Source organism: Mus caroli, chromosome 9, assembly GCF_900094665.2.
Source record: "Mus caroli chromosome 9, CAROLI_EIJ_v1.1, whole genome shotgun sequence".
NCBI lineage: Eukaryota > Metazoa > Chordata > Mammalia > Rodentia > Muridae > Mus > Mus caroli.
Window position 1 is genome coordinate 105,353,361 of NC_034578.1, and position 17,346 is coordinate 105,370,706.

Consider the following 17,346-nt stretch of genomic DNA (forward strand, 5'->3'; position numbering starts at 1 on the left):
AAAAAAAAAAAAGTTTTAGAGTATGTATCATAAAGAACTTGCCTGGCATTCATGAGGCCATATGTTCAATCCCCAGCATAAACAAGGTGTGTGACACATGCTGTGATTCTAGTGCTCAGCAGTTGGATACAGCAGAATCCTACATTTGTGAACCTGTCTCAAAAAAAATAAGTAATTATTCATTGTTCTATGTAGTGCATACATAGTCTGTGCTATGCAGTCTGCTGGGATCTCTCAGTGCTGCCGACTCATGATTTCAGAGGCCACGCTAAGGGTGAATGTAGTTTTTAGAGGGCCATCTTGAGAGGAAATTAGAAAACTGTTTTTAGGTTGGAAGGTTGAGAGCAAACAGCATGTGGACAGAGATTGAATGGAAGTGATGTTTCCTCTGTAGCTTATGTCATCTCTCCATAGTGCTACCATAGTATATTAACATTCTGGTGAAAGTAGCAAGCTTAACTCAGTGGACAGTGAATACAGCACTTGCCACACAAGCATGTGGACCAGGTCTTAGATCCCCAGTACCCATATAAAGCCAGGCAACCTTAAAAGCCCACCTGTAGTCCCAGCAAGGACAAGCTGGCAGTCTAGCCTAGTCAGTGAGCTCCAGGTTCTGGGAAGACCTTACCTAAATCACACACGTGTAAGCCCACACGTGAACAAGTATGCATTCACACATGTATGCCACACTCTCATACATGTGTAAGAAACAAGCAGCAGTTTCACCACGCAGTCCTGACAGTGTCTATCACACACATGTTGCACTGACCAGTGAGTGGGATACCAGGCTGTGAGCAGAAGCCACTCTCGAGATGTACACCCAAAGAATATTGGAAACAAAAAAGTCCCTTGACTGTCATCTGTTTCAGCTGCTTCTGTAGCTGGTCCCAACTTAAGATTTTTATGCAGTTTTTCTCTTGTAATGTGGACCTGTGTGCAGCTCAGACCTGTGTGCAGCTCATCTCCACAGCATGTATTAGTGTGTGTAAGATGTCACAGAGCAGCCATATAGTGACAGCCTATGATTGGTCATATACTGAGTGTTCCTTCAATAGACAGGAGTCTAATGTGATGACACACTTCTTTAATCCCAGCCCTTAAGTTCAAGGCCAACCTGATCTATATTAAGTTCCAGGACATCCAGGGCTACATAGAGAAGACCCTGTCTCAAGCAATAATTAAATAAAATCTACAAATCAAAAAAGATGAATGTGTGGTTTTGCTGGCTGTCAGGCTTCACAATGGAGAGGAGAACCCAGTGAAGGAAGGAAACACATGTCCTAGGCCAGGAGGGAAAAACTGACTGCAAATAGCGCCAGCTGCCAACCAAGGAGGCCTTTCTAAGCAAATAGGCTAAGAATACCTTGAAATGGGGCTGGAGAGATGGCTCAGCAGTTAAGAGCACTGACTGCTTTTCCAAAGGTCCTGAGTTCAACTCCCAGCAACCACCTGATAGCTCACAATCATCTGTAATGGGATCTGATGCCCTCTTTTGGTGTATCTGAAGACTCATATATATAAAAAATAAATCTTAAAAAAAAAGAATGCCTTGAAATATAATAGATGGGTGCAAAATTAGTATTGACATGGTCTGTTTCCTTAAGTCTTAAGAGTCTTCTGTACTCTGAGAGGTTTAAGCTATTGGTGTTTTGTTTTGTTTTGTTGTTCTTTTTTAGTTTTGGTTGAATGCACTGCATATTCTCTTCTAGAGTCTCTGTGTGTTTGTCTGTCTGTCTGTGGCATGTGACTCATGCCACAACACATGTATAGAGGTCAGAAGACAGCATTGATAAGCTCCTCCACCTTGATTGAGACAAGGTCTTTTGTTTTTATCTGTTTCCTACCCCAAACAATTGGGGAGCTCCTGGGGATTCTCTTGTCTCTGCTTTCCTTCCCTCTGCGTAAGTTGTGGGATTACAGGTGCTGCTGCTATGAATCTCTGTGGTATCTGAAGATTTGAACCATACATTTTATGGCAAGCACTTTTACCTATAGAGCTATCTCCCTAGTTCCTGTTCTGTGGACTGTTAATTATACCTTTGTCCTGCAGTTTTCTTTAAATTGATTTAAGTTTACATGTACTCCCATATTTGGCATGAGTTTCCCAGGTAATAGCTTCTCTCCATCCGGCAGTAGTCATGTGTGCACTGTCATAAGACTGCCAGCAGCCCTGTAGTGTGGGGCTTGAGTGTAATGTGTCTTTGAATCAGAATGCTCCCTTATTAAATTTTCTTTTATTGAGGAGTAAAGGGAGGCCTGGAGTGTAACTTCATATTTTGGAAAGAGCTCAGCCCCAGACTGACAGAATGGCCTCTGTTAGCTTCTAACAGGCAGTCTCAGGGATGGAAAGTCACCTCTGCTTAAGAGTCCATTGGAGGACTGGTTCATGGAACATGTACTTTCTGAGGTTCCCAGGATTAAGTGGACCCTGAAGCCGGACAATTATCTTAGACCGGGTGTTTAAAGCCATAAGTTATATCTTTCAAAGGAAAACAAAATGGCACAGAGTTCATGGAGCTATAGCTGCCTCTGCCTCCTGGAGTGCTGGGGTTAAACCCATGTGCCATCATGGTATACATGGTCCTGTCAGGCAGGTCAGTCTGCTCAGTATCCTCTAAACAGACATGGCATCTAGAAATGAAAGCCTACAGGAAGCCTGAAGAAAGAAAATTGTGTGTGATCAGAACAGACTTCTTTCTGGGCACAGGGTCTAGGTCTGCAGAGAACTGCGCCTGAAGAGCTCCTCTTCTAACTGCCTGAAAAGAGGTAGTTAGTGCTCACAGTAAAGTATATATCCTCCATAGCTGGAAAGCACATGTAAAAACTAATGTGAAAAATCACCACACACCCTATCGATGCCTGTAATCCCAGCACTAGAGGCTAAGGCACACATCAGCAAAGGTGAGCTTGTCTTAAAACAATGTGTGTTGCTAACTGAGAGCAGTGCTATCTTACTGCATCACTTGTATGTTTAAAATGTACCAAGTGGGGTTGCAGAGATGGCTCAGTGGTTGTTTAATTCTCAGAGCCCACATGAATCTCAGAGCTATGCAGCTCTAGTGTCAGTAGATCTCATTCTTCCTGGCCTCTGAGTTCCAGATATGCAAGTGGTACACAAATGTAACATTCAGGCAAAATATTCAAACACTACCAATTAAATGCATCTAAGATTTAATGTTCCAAGAATTAATTTGATAACTTTATCCTACCTCAGGGCTGAGTGGTAGCCATGGGGTAAATGTCTAAGGCGTGGTACAGATCGTTTTGTGCATTCTATTTTCCCGGGAGAAGAAAGAAGTCTGTGTCATGAAAAAATGAGTCCAAACCACACATGGCTGTGTGGCTGGCCTGGGGCGTGCATTTGACAAGCACTGGGAGGACATTCTCTAAGTGTTAGCTTTTTCTGTGTGAGGATTGATAGGTAAGCTTTTGAGATGGACCCAGACAGGCAGTTTAGGAGAGCCCTGACATTGGTGTTTGTACCCTGCACAGTGAAGCAGCTCTGGGGGGTGAAAAGGAAAACCTGCAGCTGGGAATGAGATTAGAGGTAAAGAGCCACACTAGATCATGGGCTCTTTAAAGCACTTTAGGAGGTGGCCTTGACCTTGAACAGGCTGAAAAGGGAGTAACCAAGGGAGCTAACCCATGACCTTTGTGCCTTGTCTCTGAGGATATTTGCTTTCTGTTCTTCTGCTTAGGTTCAAATTCAGAACAAGAAAGTGGACATATCCAAGGTCTCCTCCAAGTGTGGGTCCAAAGCTAATATCAAGCACAAGCCTGGTGAGTGGCTCTGCCTGAGGTTCTGAAAACTCCTGTGTAGCAGGTAGACTCTGAAGGTCATCTGGGTAGCCTTCCATCAGGGAAGTTCCGTGACATCACAACTGGGAGCCACTTCTAGAGAGGTGCTACATGAAGACCCAACTTTGGATCCTTGGATCCCACATAAATGTCCACTGGGCATAGTAGTCAGCTTGTGATTTCAGTGGAGACAGGATACCCAGAGACAAGCCAATAAACGAGTTCTAGGTTCAGGTAAGAGACTCTGCAAAGAAATCTGACATTTAACCTCAGGCCTGCACTCAGGAGCATGTGGAACCACACACATGCATACATACATGAATGCACACTGCACACATGAGAAAGAAAGAATCAAACTCCTGCGATGCTTTCCTCCCAGATGGAAACAACACAGCGTTTCCAACGCTGCCAGGGGTAGCGGCCAGGTGCTGCGATGCTTTGCTGTTGGAGGAACAATTTGTTAGGTCCATCTTCACAAGCTGTTCCTTGATGATCTTTACATCCGGTCCCTGGCAATCTTGTGTGCTATGTGCCAGGCACTGGCTGGTTGACCAGGGCCAGCCTCCCACTTTAACATTCCCGGAGCTAGTGCTGAAGGAGTGGGCTCATTTCAGATCCAGCAACAAATGCAGCCACAAACAGAGCCTCCTTAATGCCAGCCTTGAGAGGAGAAGGGAAGGTTTTTGGAATGTTGTCTGCGAGGGCCTCCTCAAAGTTGCCATGGTGTTTCCATCTGACAGCATCCTTGGCAGCATCCTGCAGAGGCTTCTGAGAAGAGCCTGAGTACTTGCCTTGGCTCATGCTCTCCGTTCCATGTCCAGAGCAGACAAGCCACTGTGAGACCTTGTTGTAGGTGCTGGTGCCCAGCTGCCAGAGCTGGTATCTCATAAGATCACTCCCCAGGCCAGTTAAGGGGAAGGCATAGAACATTCCCTTTCCTCAGTGGCTCCAGGCTAGGTTGGTTGTTTTACTTACTTGGTTTTGTTTTGATTTTTTTTTTTTTTTTTTGGTGGGGGGAGGGAGAACGCAGCATCTCACTGTGTTGCTCAGGCTAACCTGTAATTCACTCTAGCCCAGGATAATTTTGAACTTGTAGCAGCCCTCCTACTCAGCCTCCTAAGTATTGGGACTGTGAGGTCTAATGTAGAGTGTACTCTTTTTTTGAAGGACCAAAAACACACTGTGGTCCATAAGTAAGTGTTTATCCCATTCTCCTTTTATATGAGATAGCTCTTACCCTAGTGGCACTGAGTTAAGGACTGGTTTTGCTAGGGAGAGCTCTACAGTGAGGAAACCTGGTGAGTTTGTGAGGACTGGGCTGAGAACAGGTGGGTAAGAGGGTCGTTCCTGCCCAGGCCACACTTTTCCTGAGCTAGGTCTATCAGCATTCCCCCATCTTTGCTCCTGTGTTCAGGTGTCCTTCATTTTTTTCCCCAGCCAGGGAGCACTGGATCCTGTCTGCCTTTTTCCAACTCACACTTGTGAGCATGCTCACTGTCTCACTCTTCCTTCTCAGTGTGTGGCTCAAGCATTCAGTGTCTGTAGCCCATCCCCGTCATTCACTAAGTGTCTGGTGGGGCACTTAGGAGAGTTAGGGACACCCCGGGAGCCAGGAGCCAGGAGCCAGTGCAGGCTAGGCAAGCAGTGGTTCGAGGGCAGCAGCTTTCCCTTCAAGATAGGTATTTTCACTGCCTCTCCTGTCCTCTGAACCACCCTTGAGCTGTTTACTTTCCTTGTTTTTAGAAGGGACTACAGCCATCTGTGGCCATTCCTCTCTAGACTTCTGACTTGGCTCACAGGTGTATTCTGCTACCCTTTGTTCCAGGTGGAGGAGATGTCAAGATTGAAAGTCAGAAGTTGAACTTCAAGGAGAAGGCCCAAGCCAAAGTGGGATCCCTTGATAACGTGGGCCACTTGCCTGCAGGAGGTGCCGTGAAGGTAGTGAGTGAGCCACCAGTACGCAGCTAGAGTAGTGTGTCTCCCTTACAGTTGGAGTGGGGCTTAGTGGGCCTGTCACCGCCCCTCAGTTACTTCAGGAGTCACATGTTCTTCGTGCCATTGCTGTCTCCATTTCCACTGTTAGTCCAAAGGGAGGCAAAGAGCCCCAGCCACCTCAGCTTGTGGCAGAATCTGCCCCCGAGAGCTGTGACCTGCCTCATTGGGCCCATCCCATCCATTTCTGAGGGAATGTAGGTTGGAACACAAATGACAAGCAAGCTGGGCCTTGCAATTCCTTGACTATCAGTTTCAGCTGCTAGGGAGGGGCTGCTGGGGCTGTCCTGCCCAGACTCTGGAAGAGCGTGAGAGTACAGGCGAACCTCTTCCATATCTGACATTGGCTGGGCCTCTCCTCTTTGCTCCCTCTCTTCTTTCCTCCTCCTCCTCCTCCTCCCTCCTCTTCCCTTCCACCTCTTTCCACAGTACTGTGAGACCTTTTGTGTGCCAAGACTCCATTTATCCTTTACTCTGTGTCGGGGCAGCCGGGGAGGCCCATGCAGGTTGCAGTTTACAGACTCCCAGGCATGAAGCTGCTGCTGATTTTCAGGGAAAGTGATCAGGGACTTTCCCTCTGTGCCTGCTCACTGTGCTGGCCATTCTGCCCCTTTCCTGTCCTGTCCTCTGGTTCCAGGGCTGACTCCACTTCAGAGACCATTTTCGGGCTCTTTGCTCTTACTGGGACTTGAGAATATCATCCTTCAGTCTTGTCTAAAAGGGACATTTCAGATTTGGTGTCTTGTTCATGACATCAGGAAGTGATTGCAGCTTAAGATTCACACTCAGGGAGGCAGAGGCAGGTGGATTTCTGAGTTCGAGGCCAGCCTGGTCTACAGAGTGAGTTCCAGGACAGCCAGGGCTACACAGAGAAACCCTGTATCAAAAAAAAAAAAAAAAAAAAGATTCACACTCAGATTTTCTATGCCAAGTTTTGTATTACTGTCTTTTTTCACTTCATCTATGTCTGTCTCTACTCTTGCCTGGTGGGTTTTCCAGGACATGAGTATAGCTCATAAAAGCTCCCACTGTTGTTTTATGCTTGACCCATGCTGCAGATCCAATGTCCTTCTGTTGAGCTCCACCAGGTTTTCCTGTAGTGTTCCTGAATCACGCCTTTTTGAATACCTTATTTTGCTTCCTCTGTCCACAGGCTCTAGAATGATGTCCACATAAAAGATGCTCTACCGTGAGGGGACCTTACCTCACAGATGAGCAGGCGGGGAGCCTACTTAGTTACCAAGAGCCCTTCCAAAGCAATGAGTGTGCCTGGCAAGGGGCACCTCTACTTTCCAGCCAAGTGTAGACCTCTGCTGTATGCTCTTTAGAGTTACTGTTGTTGTAGCTATTTTTAATTTGGTATCAATCTTGGTGAGAGTCACAGAGTTCCATAATGAGATTCCCAAGAGTGGCATTAGCCCAGCAGCTCAGTGTTGGGCTAATGAGTCAGTGTTGGGGGAAGAGAAGCAAAGACCAGATATAGAGCTGGGTTGCTGGGGGCTGTGCAGGGTGGGAAGGCTATACAGGAAACTCACCGCCATCACCCCATTCCACTCCCTCCCCAACTGACCCTTCACTGTCTCCCCCACTGTTTCATTGTAGACTGAGGGCGGTGGCAGTGAGGCCCTTCCGAGTCCAGGCCCCCCCGCTGGGGAGGAGCCAGTCATCCCTGAGGCTGCGCCTGACGCTGGCGCCCCTACTTCAGCCAGTGGCCTCAGTGGCCACACCACCCTGTCAGGGGGTGGTGACCAAAGGGAGCCCCAGACCTTGGACAGCCAGATCCAGGAGACAAGTAAGTGGCTGGGCTTGGCCTAAGGGCCAGCCAGGGGCCCTGTCACTGGCTGAAAATTGAAGCTCCTTTGTTTTATGACTGGAGTATGGCCTAAATTTTAACAAAGTAACCTTTTATCTTCCAGGCATCTAATGATGACATTCTGGTCTCGTCTTCCATCTCCCCTGTGTTCCCTCTCTTGTCTCCCCCCTTGTTACCCTCTCCCATCCCTCCTCACGTGTCACTGCAGATTGAGACCTACAGGCTGACGTTCCGGGCAAATGCCAGGGCCCGCACCGACCATGGGGCTGACATTGTCTCCCGGCCTCCCCACTTCCCTGGTGGCCCAAGCTTGGGGTCTCGAGTCCTGGGCTCCTTTTCCCGGGCTGTCTACTAGACTTGTAAGCTCTTGGGTGCTGGGCAGCCCCTTTAGGCCTCCCTCCCTCCTGCCTCGCTTGCTCAGGGCAGCAGCAGCCCCACTCGCTGCCATTACACCTCCTTCCACCCCTTTCTGGGCCAACTCCAACTTCGCTATCTCACCACTGCACCACTGCACCATGGAGAAAGTGGGGCGGGGATGGTAGTCCAGTGGGATCTCTGTGGGATCTACGGGTGAGGAGCTGGATTCCAGCCTTGATTGTTTGGTTTTTTTGGACCAAACCCAAAAGAAACTGACAAACCCTCCCTCTCTTCCCTGGCTCAACCTGGAGGGACTGGTAAAGGTGAACTCCAGTGGAGACCAGCACCGACTGAATCCCTGGAACCTCACCACTCCTTGACCCCACGGTGGAAGCCACCATGTAGCTGGTACCAGGCCCTTTTGCTGCCCCGCCTCAAGTTAGTCAAGGTTCAGTCCTCCTTGTCCCCACAACTTATCGTACCTAAGTAGCTGCTGTCTCACTTTTTTATTCTTTCCCCTCCCAATAACTTATGAACGGGTGGTGTAGTTTGCAGGTTGAAGCCATGTCTAAATGAGAGTTCTCAGTAGGTGGTGAGGGACGTGGGGAAGGAGATCCCGAGTCTCCACTGAGGAGGCTGTCAGATATTGTTGGGGGTTGCCCTACTCTGGGCAGCTTGGGCCCTGTGGGAAGAAGTGAAGTCAGACGCTAGGGTGGGTCAGTGTGGCTGATTGTGTTGGTATTGTGTGTATGCTGCTTTTCTAACCAAGAGGCTGGTTTTGGCATCTATCTCATTCCCTGGGAATCCGGTGATTAATGTGTGATACAAAACCAGGGCTGGAGAAACAGAAATGAAGGTCAAAATCGCTGGCCTGTACCTGCAGGCCGTAGCACCCAAATCCTCATATCTAGGGGAGCCTGAGATGTCCAGAGCGCTTGTGAACAGTGGGGAATCAGGTGTGAAAATTTAAAACTAAAATGCATGAGACTGAGGCCATCCAGTCTTCTGGTGTGACTGGAGAGGTGGAGCCATGGTGGTGCAGCCATCCCAGCGTGGTCTGCTCATGGATGGGATGGCTGCAATGTTGAGAAAATCCCGGGAATTTTATCAACACAAGATTCTTATTGCACTTGTATTTTTTGTATTAAAGTTTGCATGGTTTCTAATAAAGGATTCAAACCTAAGTTTGTATTGAAATGGCCTGGGAGTGTCTAAGGGCTCCTCTGATAGGGCATTTTCTGCTGGGCAGATTTGCCTCTCAGGAGGCTGGCCCAGACTTGGTCCCCTTGGCCCTCCTCCTAACAGACTCTGCCTTTGCTTGGGTACAGTTTGAAGAGGTAGAGGTCTTTACTCTTTCTGCCAAGGGAAGGTATCCCTGGGCTTGAAGGTCTTCTCCATTTATGAGGTAGCAGTTACTTTGTGATAATCTTGACACTGAATCCCCAGCTCTCGAAGCACATACAAAGAATTGCTGGGACCTGTGGAAAAAAGACTGCCTGAGCTGGGGAGTGGCTTTCTTCCCAAGCTGTCAGAACTAAGCTTGGAGCCTGCATTGTCTGTATTTTGCAGCAATAGTGGCCCATGGAGCTGGGAGGGACGCAGTGGGGACCAGGGTAGCGATGGCTGAGCGCATACAGGTACTTGCTACCTTCCTTGATGTTGATCTTGGGGCCTTGAAGATGCTAAGGAAATTGACAACAAACAAGTCCATTGGCCAAGGATTAGAGAAAGGAAGGTAGCCCAAGCTCTGTAGGTAGCTCCCTGGAAGGATCCCAAGAGCCAGAGAACCTGAGAAGGCTGGTCTAGCAGCTTGGGACCACAGGCCATGTGATGTGCATACTTCAAAATGTTTGGGAATAAGATCCTTCTGTATTTTATAGTTTGCTCATGGCTTAGCCATTACCCATGTCTGTAATTGTTGTACTGATTTAAACAATAAAGCTGCCTGACATCCCACCATGTTATGTTGCTTCTGTCCTCTTAGTCCTTATCCCCTTCAGCTCCTCCCCCCACTTGCATTATGGCTGTGGCCAGGGCAAAACCAATGCCCGGAGTTCCTGGCAGGATGTACACAAATCAAGGCTGCCTAGAACAGTGCTCTTTGCCTCTTGCTATTCATACCCATTAGGACACGGTCTGTGCTGTGGGTCTCATTAGAAGCATCTGTGACAATGTTGGGCTTGACCAGACAGTTGGAATGTGTTGGCTGCTCTGGTGGCTCTCTCTTGAGGATGGAGGTTTTAAGCCCCATCTGCCTGTAGGACTTGGGCCACTGCCAACTCTGTACAAAGAGCCCAGAGTCCTGAGAGGAGCCCTTGGGAGGACAGCAGCACTCACAAGGGATAAATATAACTTTATTTTAAATAAACATTTGCACTCTGTACATAGCCCCAGCGGAAGAGAGGCTCAGTCATCAGCTGTCTTGCGCACATCAAAGCTGCCACAAGGTCCTCGAAGCAACTCTGCCAGCAGTGCAAGCAGCTGCCCATGTTCCTGCTGCACACTAAGAGGAAGTGCAGCTAGCTCGCTGCGGAGGCTCCGCTCCACCATCCGTCCTAGGGCTCGACGAAACTCCCTTAGCAACCGCACAGTTCGTGAATCACCTTCCAGCCGAAGCAGGTCACTGTCACTCAATGAGATGGTGGCCCGACGCCCATCGTCTGGAGGAGGAGAAATACAGGCTATGTTGGGTCATGCCGTGGGGCCATGAGTACCCCTTGGAATGGTGGGAGGGGTACCCACCTCGGATGTGCACGTCCCCATCTGTTAGGAGCAACACAGCTAGTGGGTGCACCTGGGAGGAATCTCGAACAAAGACGCTACCATTGGACTTGACGGCCATGAAATATGTCAGCCATCGGCTCCGTAACCGGGTAGCCTCCCTGGGGAACAAAATGCTGTGTGAAGCTACACATCTGGTCATTCTCTGGGTCCCTCTGTATGTAACCCTGGTTGCCACCCACCTGTTAATGGTTGACTTATGCAGCAAGATGTTGCCAGATTTGGTCCTGTAAGTGACACTGTTGGGTTTGAACTTGCCTTGCCGAGTAACCTTACCTTGTCTCACCTAAAGGGACAAAAAAGAAATATGAGCAAGGTGCTAGGGTTGGAGAGAGCTAGGGTTGGACCTGGTGAGAACCTGACCCTAGAGGAAGCACCTGGATGAGGTTGGGGTAGAGGCCAGCCATCAGCACACCCTTCACCAGCTCCTCTTCCTCGCTGTACTCATTGCACTGAGCAGAGGGCAGTGTGCAGTCAGAGGGCTTCCCCACTAGGAAAGCCTCATAAATGTTCTCTGAGAACTGCTTGATGAGCCCTGGGGAGGCAAAGTGCAGTGTGAACAGAGACCCTGCCTCAGGACTGGGATGGGAGCTCTGGGGGAAGTGGGGGTAGTGCTCAGGAGGCGCTCTTGGGGGCCAGGCTGACCGTGGATGAAGCGCAAGCTGGGGGCATACAGAAGGTTTTCTTCCAGGTAGTTTTCCCTGGAGGTACGGTCCTGCCAGCGCAGTACCTCCTCCCAGCCAGCTACAGCCCGCACGAAGGCCAAGTGGTCACTGCCACTGTCATGGCTCAGCAATGCCTTCACCTGGGAGAGAAGAATGTTGTAGAGGGGTCAGCAGAGTGACTAGAGTCCATCGCAAGACAACAGGTGAGGTGTGAATAGACAGCAAGAGGGCCATAGGAAGCACTGAGTCTAACCTTGTCTACTTCTGCCCGGTTCTGCAAACTGCTGCTGAAGGGGTCCCGGGTAAGACAGGAAACAACCACCAGCAGTGGGTGCAGGCAACGGAAGATGGCAGCCAACACTATGGCCTTGGCCAGTCGGGGGTCAGTAGAGATGTGGGCCAGGCGCTGTCCCAAGGTAGTCAGGTACTCCCGCTGGTCCAGCACCCCTGCAACAGCTCAGCTGTCAGTCCCTCCCACAAGCTATGCCACAGCCCAACCATTCCTAGCCTCCATTTACCAATCTCCTGGAGCAGGATCACGGCCTCATCCACTGCCTTGATATTTGGACTGTCCACAGCCTTAGAGAGGAACTCCACTGCCTAGAGCAAAAAGAACCATGCTCTCTCATGCCTGTGTCCTACCTGTCTTGTCCAGGAGCCAGCCCCTCCCTAGCCCTGCCTCTGCCGCACCGTCTTCTCAGGCATATGGATTTTGGCTTGCAGCACCAGGTTCTCAAGAGGTGTGCGCAGGATCTCTGGCACTTGGAAAGGAACCATTTTCTCCAGCCGGCTCCTCGGGAACAAGTGGTAGGCAAAACCTGACTGGCAGCGGCCAGCCCTGCCCCGGCGCTGAATCACATTTGCTCTCGACACCCACACAGTCTCCAGGCAGGATACCTAGGGGAAGGCAGGAAACCTACATGTGCTACAGTCTTTGTCTACCCATGTCTCCAATCACCCTCATCACCCCTCAAGAGGAACAATTCCCATATAGGTGGCCCTCACACAAAAAGACTCTCTACAGTAGATTGGGACTAGAGGCAACCTCAGAACTGGTGGGTTAGTTGGGCCCAAGAGAGAGGCGCTACCTTGGTCTTCAGGTCATAGCGTTCCTCCTTGTGCAGACCGCTGTCCACAACATGCACAATGTCGTTAACTGTGATGGAGGTTTCTGCAATGTTGGTGGCCAATACAATCTTGCGTACCCCAAGTGGAGGCTGTTGGAATATGGCCTTCTGGTCCATCATGGGGATATTGGAGTGCACTGGTGGATAGCAAGATACAAAAGGGCTTCACGCACTGTTCAGCCAGAAGAGTCCCACATTGAGGGCAGGGCAAGAATCTGGATCGCTCGTTCACCCAACCCTGACCCTGATCCAACTGAAGCCCAAATGGTCAAAGAAACCAGGCCCACTGGAGTATAGGCCGGGTCACTCCCTACCACAGAGAGCAAGACTCAACATTGCTGCGTGCATACCCAGACACTCACCTGGTAAGATGAGGTACTTGCTTTCATGCATGCCCAGGGCCTCCTGGAGCCGTTGTTGCACTCCTTTGATTTCTTGCCAGCCAGGTAGAAAGCACAGGATCCCACCTGTAAAGGGACCCTGCAGCCATGAGCTGGTTGGTCCAGCTAGTGGGGAAAGGGAGTAGCTGAGAATTGGGAGGAAGCACCCACCTGGGTCCCCACGGGCATCGATATGCAGAACCAGGTCAGTCACAAGGTCCAAATCAAGTGCACATTCATCTTCAGACTGGAGTAGGGGAAGAAAGGCCACTCACAGTCATGGGGTAAGGAGTCACACACAGGAACACAGTGAGGGTAAGCTAAGTATGTAAACCCTAGCCCACACTTGTCACACACAAAGGCATGTTATTCCCCACTTTTTATCCAGGAGACAGGCTTGGGAAGAAGAAAATGACCTATCATGAGGATAGGGAGGAGGGAATCCAAAGGAAAGCTCCAGACCCTGGGGTGGTGTCCCTCACCTCATGGTGCCGATGCCGGTGTGGGTACTGATGTTTACCCAGCTTGGCCAAGATGTCCTCCAGGTAGTGTTCCTTGACGGGATACATGAAGCCAGGTACCTTGATAACAGGGCAGCCCCCAAAGTATCGGGAAAAGCGCTCATTATCTCCTGTAGCACTCATGAGCACCAACCGTAAGGCTGGGTTGAGCCGCTGCAGGCCCTTGAGCAGAATCAGCAGGAAGTCTGTGTTCACATCCCGCTCATGGACCTCATCCACAATGACATGGCTCACACCCTCCAGGCTGGGGTTGCTCTGCAGCTTCCGAAGCAGGATACCCACAGTGCAGAAGAGCAGCGCCCCACCTCGGGCTGGGGGCTTACTTTCCAAGCGTACCTGGAAGCCCACATTCCGACGCAAGGAGGGGCCCAGTTCATGGCTGACCCGCTGTGCCACAGACACAGCTGAGATCCGGCGAGGTTGTGTGATGATCACATTGCAGCGGGCACCTCGACCCTCAGTCACATAGCGCTCCAATAGCAGCTGAGGGATACGTGTGGTCTTCCCACAGCCTGTGTCCCCAGAGATGACTACCACTGGGTGTTGTTCAATGGCACTGAGGATAGTGTCCCGATGAGGGTCCACAGGTAGCTGAGGGGCCTCCTGCCAGATTGGCCCTCTCCTCCGCCACAGCTCTAGCAGGCTCTGGCTTAGGCGCACCTCCTCTGCTTCTGACAGGGGCATGTATGGCTTGCCTGTGATAGGGTCACTCAAGGGCCCTGAGTCCTTGCCTAAGGGCAAGATGTCATCACTCTGCAGTCGGAGTTCTGGGGAAATCCATGAACTGTCCACCGGGTACTAGAAGATGAAGAAGCAAGTAAAATGACAAAAAGCATGGTCCTCCTCCATGCAGTCAGCCCCTCCAAAGGATTCACCTGAGTCATATGGTTAGGGCCCAACTCACAGAGCAGAGAACTTGGGCTGTGACTGCCCTGACACCCTCGTAGGCATGACTAAGGGGACTTAGAGTTAGGGGAATAAGACTCCCTGCTCAGTAAGGAAAAAGGATTTTCCTAAGCCTGTTGTAGGCAGAAACTGCCTTCAGTCTGAAGAGGGAGACAGTGGGATGGAAGATAGGACACTTACATGACTCAGGAAGGCCTCTATCTTGCGAAGGATGGGCTCAGGCACCTGGATGGTACATGGCCGGCGCTGGGTCTCACCCAACTCACGCAGGGAGGCCAGGTTGTACATGGCATGGGTAAGCGGCTCATTGTTCCTGTCCACAAGGCCAAGGCTCTGTAGAAGGATTCGTTATAGCTCAGTCTATGCTCCTAAACCAGATGTGCTCAGATTGCTGTGATCCATACGGTAGAAGGAGAGACCTTACTCCTGCATATTTCTCCACATGTGTGCCATGGTGGACACAATAAGAAAAAGTTATAGGGCTGGAGAGATGACTCAGTGGTTAAGAGCATTAACTGTTCTTCCAGAGGTCCTGAGTTCAAATCCCAGCAACCACATGGTGGCTCACAACCATCTGTAATGGGATCTGATAAACTCTTCTGGTGTGTCTGAACATAGCTACAATGTACTCATATTCATTAAATAAATAAATGTTTAAAAATGAAAATGTTTTAAAAAGAGGTGGGAGGTGCACAACTTGCCAGATGAAGGACATACTGCCATGACTTAATGTCCCTTCCTCAGTTTTCATTCTAGCTGCACATCAGGTTATTCTATTGGCCACCATGGTGAACAGGATCTCTCTGGGCACCTAGGCCAAGTATTGATAAGGCTAAGCTTCCAGGCACAGTCACTGTGCAGAGACTGGGAAAGCAGATATCAGAACAGCATTGAGAAATACAAGCAAGGATGGGCCACCAGCTCCTTTCCTACCTGGGTACAAACACTCCAAGAGGCCTGGTGGGTTTTACTACCTAGAAAAGTAGACCAATCTGTCATAGACAAAGGGGCTTACCTTCAGTTTCTTGCAAGCCAAGGCTGCTGCCTTATTCTCAGCCTCAGCTTTGCGTCGCCCTTTGGCGACAAAGGTCATGGGACAGGGCCAGAGCAGAGTGAGTGTAGCCAGCTTGGTCTTGGTACCCACAGTATGGAACTGCATGAGATTCTACATGGAAGATAAGTAGGAAGTTACAAAAGGCAGGGGATGGAAAGAGATTGTTAGGTAATCTAAGCACTTCAAGGAACCCAGAGATGTACTTAAGCATGATCTCTACAGCACCAAAGAGCCCCAGACTGGGCACAAGCACACATGGTTCTGGACTGCGACTTCCCCTTTGTTCTTCTGCTTTATCTCCTTCACCAATGACCCTGTGTGACCCTAGTTCTGAGCTTGCTTCTCAATCTCTGTAGTAGTAGAGGGGTTCATGCAATGCTCCAACCTGTCTTCCTAACCCTCATCCAATTAGCACTTTCAGAAAAGTCTGAAACAGTCAAATCCCAGGCATGTCCTGACAGAGTGAAGGCTTTATACCTCTTCATCAGTCCTCCTGAGAGCCCTGCTGTGGCATCAGTGATGTCACTTACAGTGCAGGATTCAGGCACCCACTCCTACTCTCTCCTACTTCCTAACCCACCACTGGCTCCCAGAGCAGGGTCTCCAATCAGCAGTGCCCAGCCTACACCTGGTGTGGCTGTTTTCACGTCTGTTCTGGCCCTGCTGCCTTATCCTTTCTGTCCATCAGGGATCCTATATCCTTCTAGGTGGCCTAAGTTGGAGTTGAGACAGATACCCTCTGCCCTGCCCCACAACAAGGCTTCTGTCCTGCTTAGCCTTGAGAGAGATGGGCACAAACAAGTGGGCTGCTCAGGTTCACTTTCAGGACAGCCAACTCACCTTAGCTGTGGAGGAGGATGTTGCAATCTGAATCACTTTGGCCAGAAGGTTCTTGGGAAGTGGAAACTGGGTCAGAGCTCTAATAGCACTGTCATCATCTGTCATTTCAAAGGAGCCCCCCCTACGAGGACAAACAGTTGAGATTAAAAAAAAAAAAAAAAAAAAAAAAAAAAAAAAGTTCTGTCTTCCTAGGCAAGTTCTCTGGGCCTTCAAGGTTGGGACATAGTGCTGATGTAACAGGTAGGTAGGAGGCATGAAATGATGGGGCCAGGCTCTACTGCCTCTTCAGTCACACAGCCCACACTCCCCCAGCTTCCCCAGAGGGAAGCAAGCAGAGGGAAAGAGTAAGCAAAGGGATCACTGTGTGAATTGGAAAGAAGGTTCATGCCCAGTCTGCAGGAGCCCAGCCACAGCCCAAGACAGTAGTATACTATCTCATCCCATCCCTCATATGGGGAGACACAGTGAGCAACAAGATATGACAATTAAAAGAGGCTCAGAGAAGGTCAATCCTATGTCAAGATGTGTCCAGTGTCCCCTGTAACAGCAGTACCTTGAGTCCCTGAGTGGGTTGTGGGAGTCTTGCTGGGTCATAGACAGAAACTCTGTCACATCAATGGTCCCCTCTTCTAGCTCTTCCTCCTCATCTTCCTCTTCCTCTCGGCCTAAGGATCGGGATAGTCCTGCAGGACCCCCTGGCCGAATGTTCTCAGGATTCAGCTGCCGCCAGGAAGTTGGAGGCATGGTGGGTTCTGGGCGCCACCAGCTGTCAGCTGGAGACCCAAAACGATCAGCTAGCACTCGGTATTTAGCTGCATCAAACAGTTCATTCCGTGGTCCCAGCAGACCCCAGCCCTGTTGGGTAGAGAAAACTGTTAGGATCATAGCATCATTACACCTCAGTCAGCTTGTGTTGGGCTCTGCTATACGTTCTTCAGCCTTGGCCAGAAATGGGAATAAAAATCCACTTGAATCCAGGCATGATGGTGCACCCCTATTATCTCAGCAATGGAAGCTGAAAGAGAAGAATCTTGTGATCCAGGCCAGCTTTGCCTATACAGTGAAACCATCTCAAAAACCGTAACAGAAAGAAAGAGTAGAAAGGGGGCTGG

The 17,346-nt window shown here is 49.8% G+C and overlaps 2 protein-coding genes across 30 annotated transcripts in view; one reads left to right on the forward strand and one right to left on the reverse strand.

Moving 5' to 3' along the window:
• Map4 (microtubule associated protein 4) overlaps positions 1-9,919 on the forward strand; it is a 151,812-nt gene extending 141,893 nt beyond the window's left edge. For 5 of the 21 annotated variants that reach the window (XM_029481528.1, XM_029481534.1, XM_029481527.1 and 2 more), the window contains 4 exons: positions 3,699-3,780; positions 5,624-5,739; positions 7,393-7,582; positions 7,707-7,903. In XM_029481528.1, coding sequence (XP_029337388.1) covers positions 3,699-3,780; positions 5,624-5,739; positions 7,393-7,582; positions 7,707-7,714 — 396 coding nt within the window. In that variant the 3' untranslated portion in view covers positions 7,715-7,903. Of the gene's footprint in view, positions 1-3,698; positions 3,781-5,623; positions 5,740-7,392; positions 7,583-7,706 lie in introns of all 21 variants that reach the window. The other 16 variants (XM_021173061.2, XM_021173060.2, XM_021173065.2 and 13 more) reach the window with 7 other exon arrangements.
• Positions 9,920-10,293: 374 nt separating this feature from the next.
• The window catches only part of Dhx30 (DExH-box helicase 30), a 30,718-nt gene continuing 23,665 nt past the window's right edge, over positions 10,294-17,346 (reverse strand). For all 9 annotated transcript variants that reach the window (XM_021171604.2, XM_021171603.2, XM_021171601.2 and 6 more), the window contains 16 exons: positions 16,788-17,089; positions 16,235-16,355; positions 15,356-15,505; positions 14,521-14,673; positions 13,396-14,232; positions 13,085-13,160; positions 12,896-13,000; positions 12,495-12,670; positions 12,097-12,303; positions 11,925-12,006; positions 11,660-11,853; positions 11,387-11,546; positions 11,119-11,276; positions 10,924-11,027; positions 10,703-10,842; positions 10,294-10,620 (listed from right to left, as the gene is read on the reverse strand). In XM_021171604.2, the coding sequence (XP_021027263.1) occupies positions 10,367-10,620; positions 10,703-10,842; positions 10,924-11,027; positions 11,119-11,276; positions 11,387-11,546; positions 11,660-11,853; positions 11,925-12,006; positions 12,097-12,303; positions 12,495-12,670; positions 12,896-13,000; positions 13,085-13,160; positions 13,396-14,232; positions 14,521-14,673; positions 15,356-15,505; positions 16,235-16,355; positions 16,788-17,089 (3,219 nt within the window). In that variant the 3' untranslated portion in view covers positions 10,294-10,366. The remainder of the gene's footprint in view (positions 10,621-10,702; positions 10,843-10,923; positions 11,028-11,118; positions 11,277-11,386; positions 11,547-11,659; positions 11,854-11,924; positions 12,007-12,096; positions 12,304-12,494; positions 12,671-12,895; positions 13,001-13,084; positions 13,161-13,395; positions 14,233-14,520; positions 14,674-15,355; positions 15,506-16,234; positions 16,356-16,787; positions 17,090-17,346) is intronic.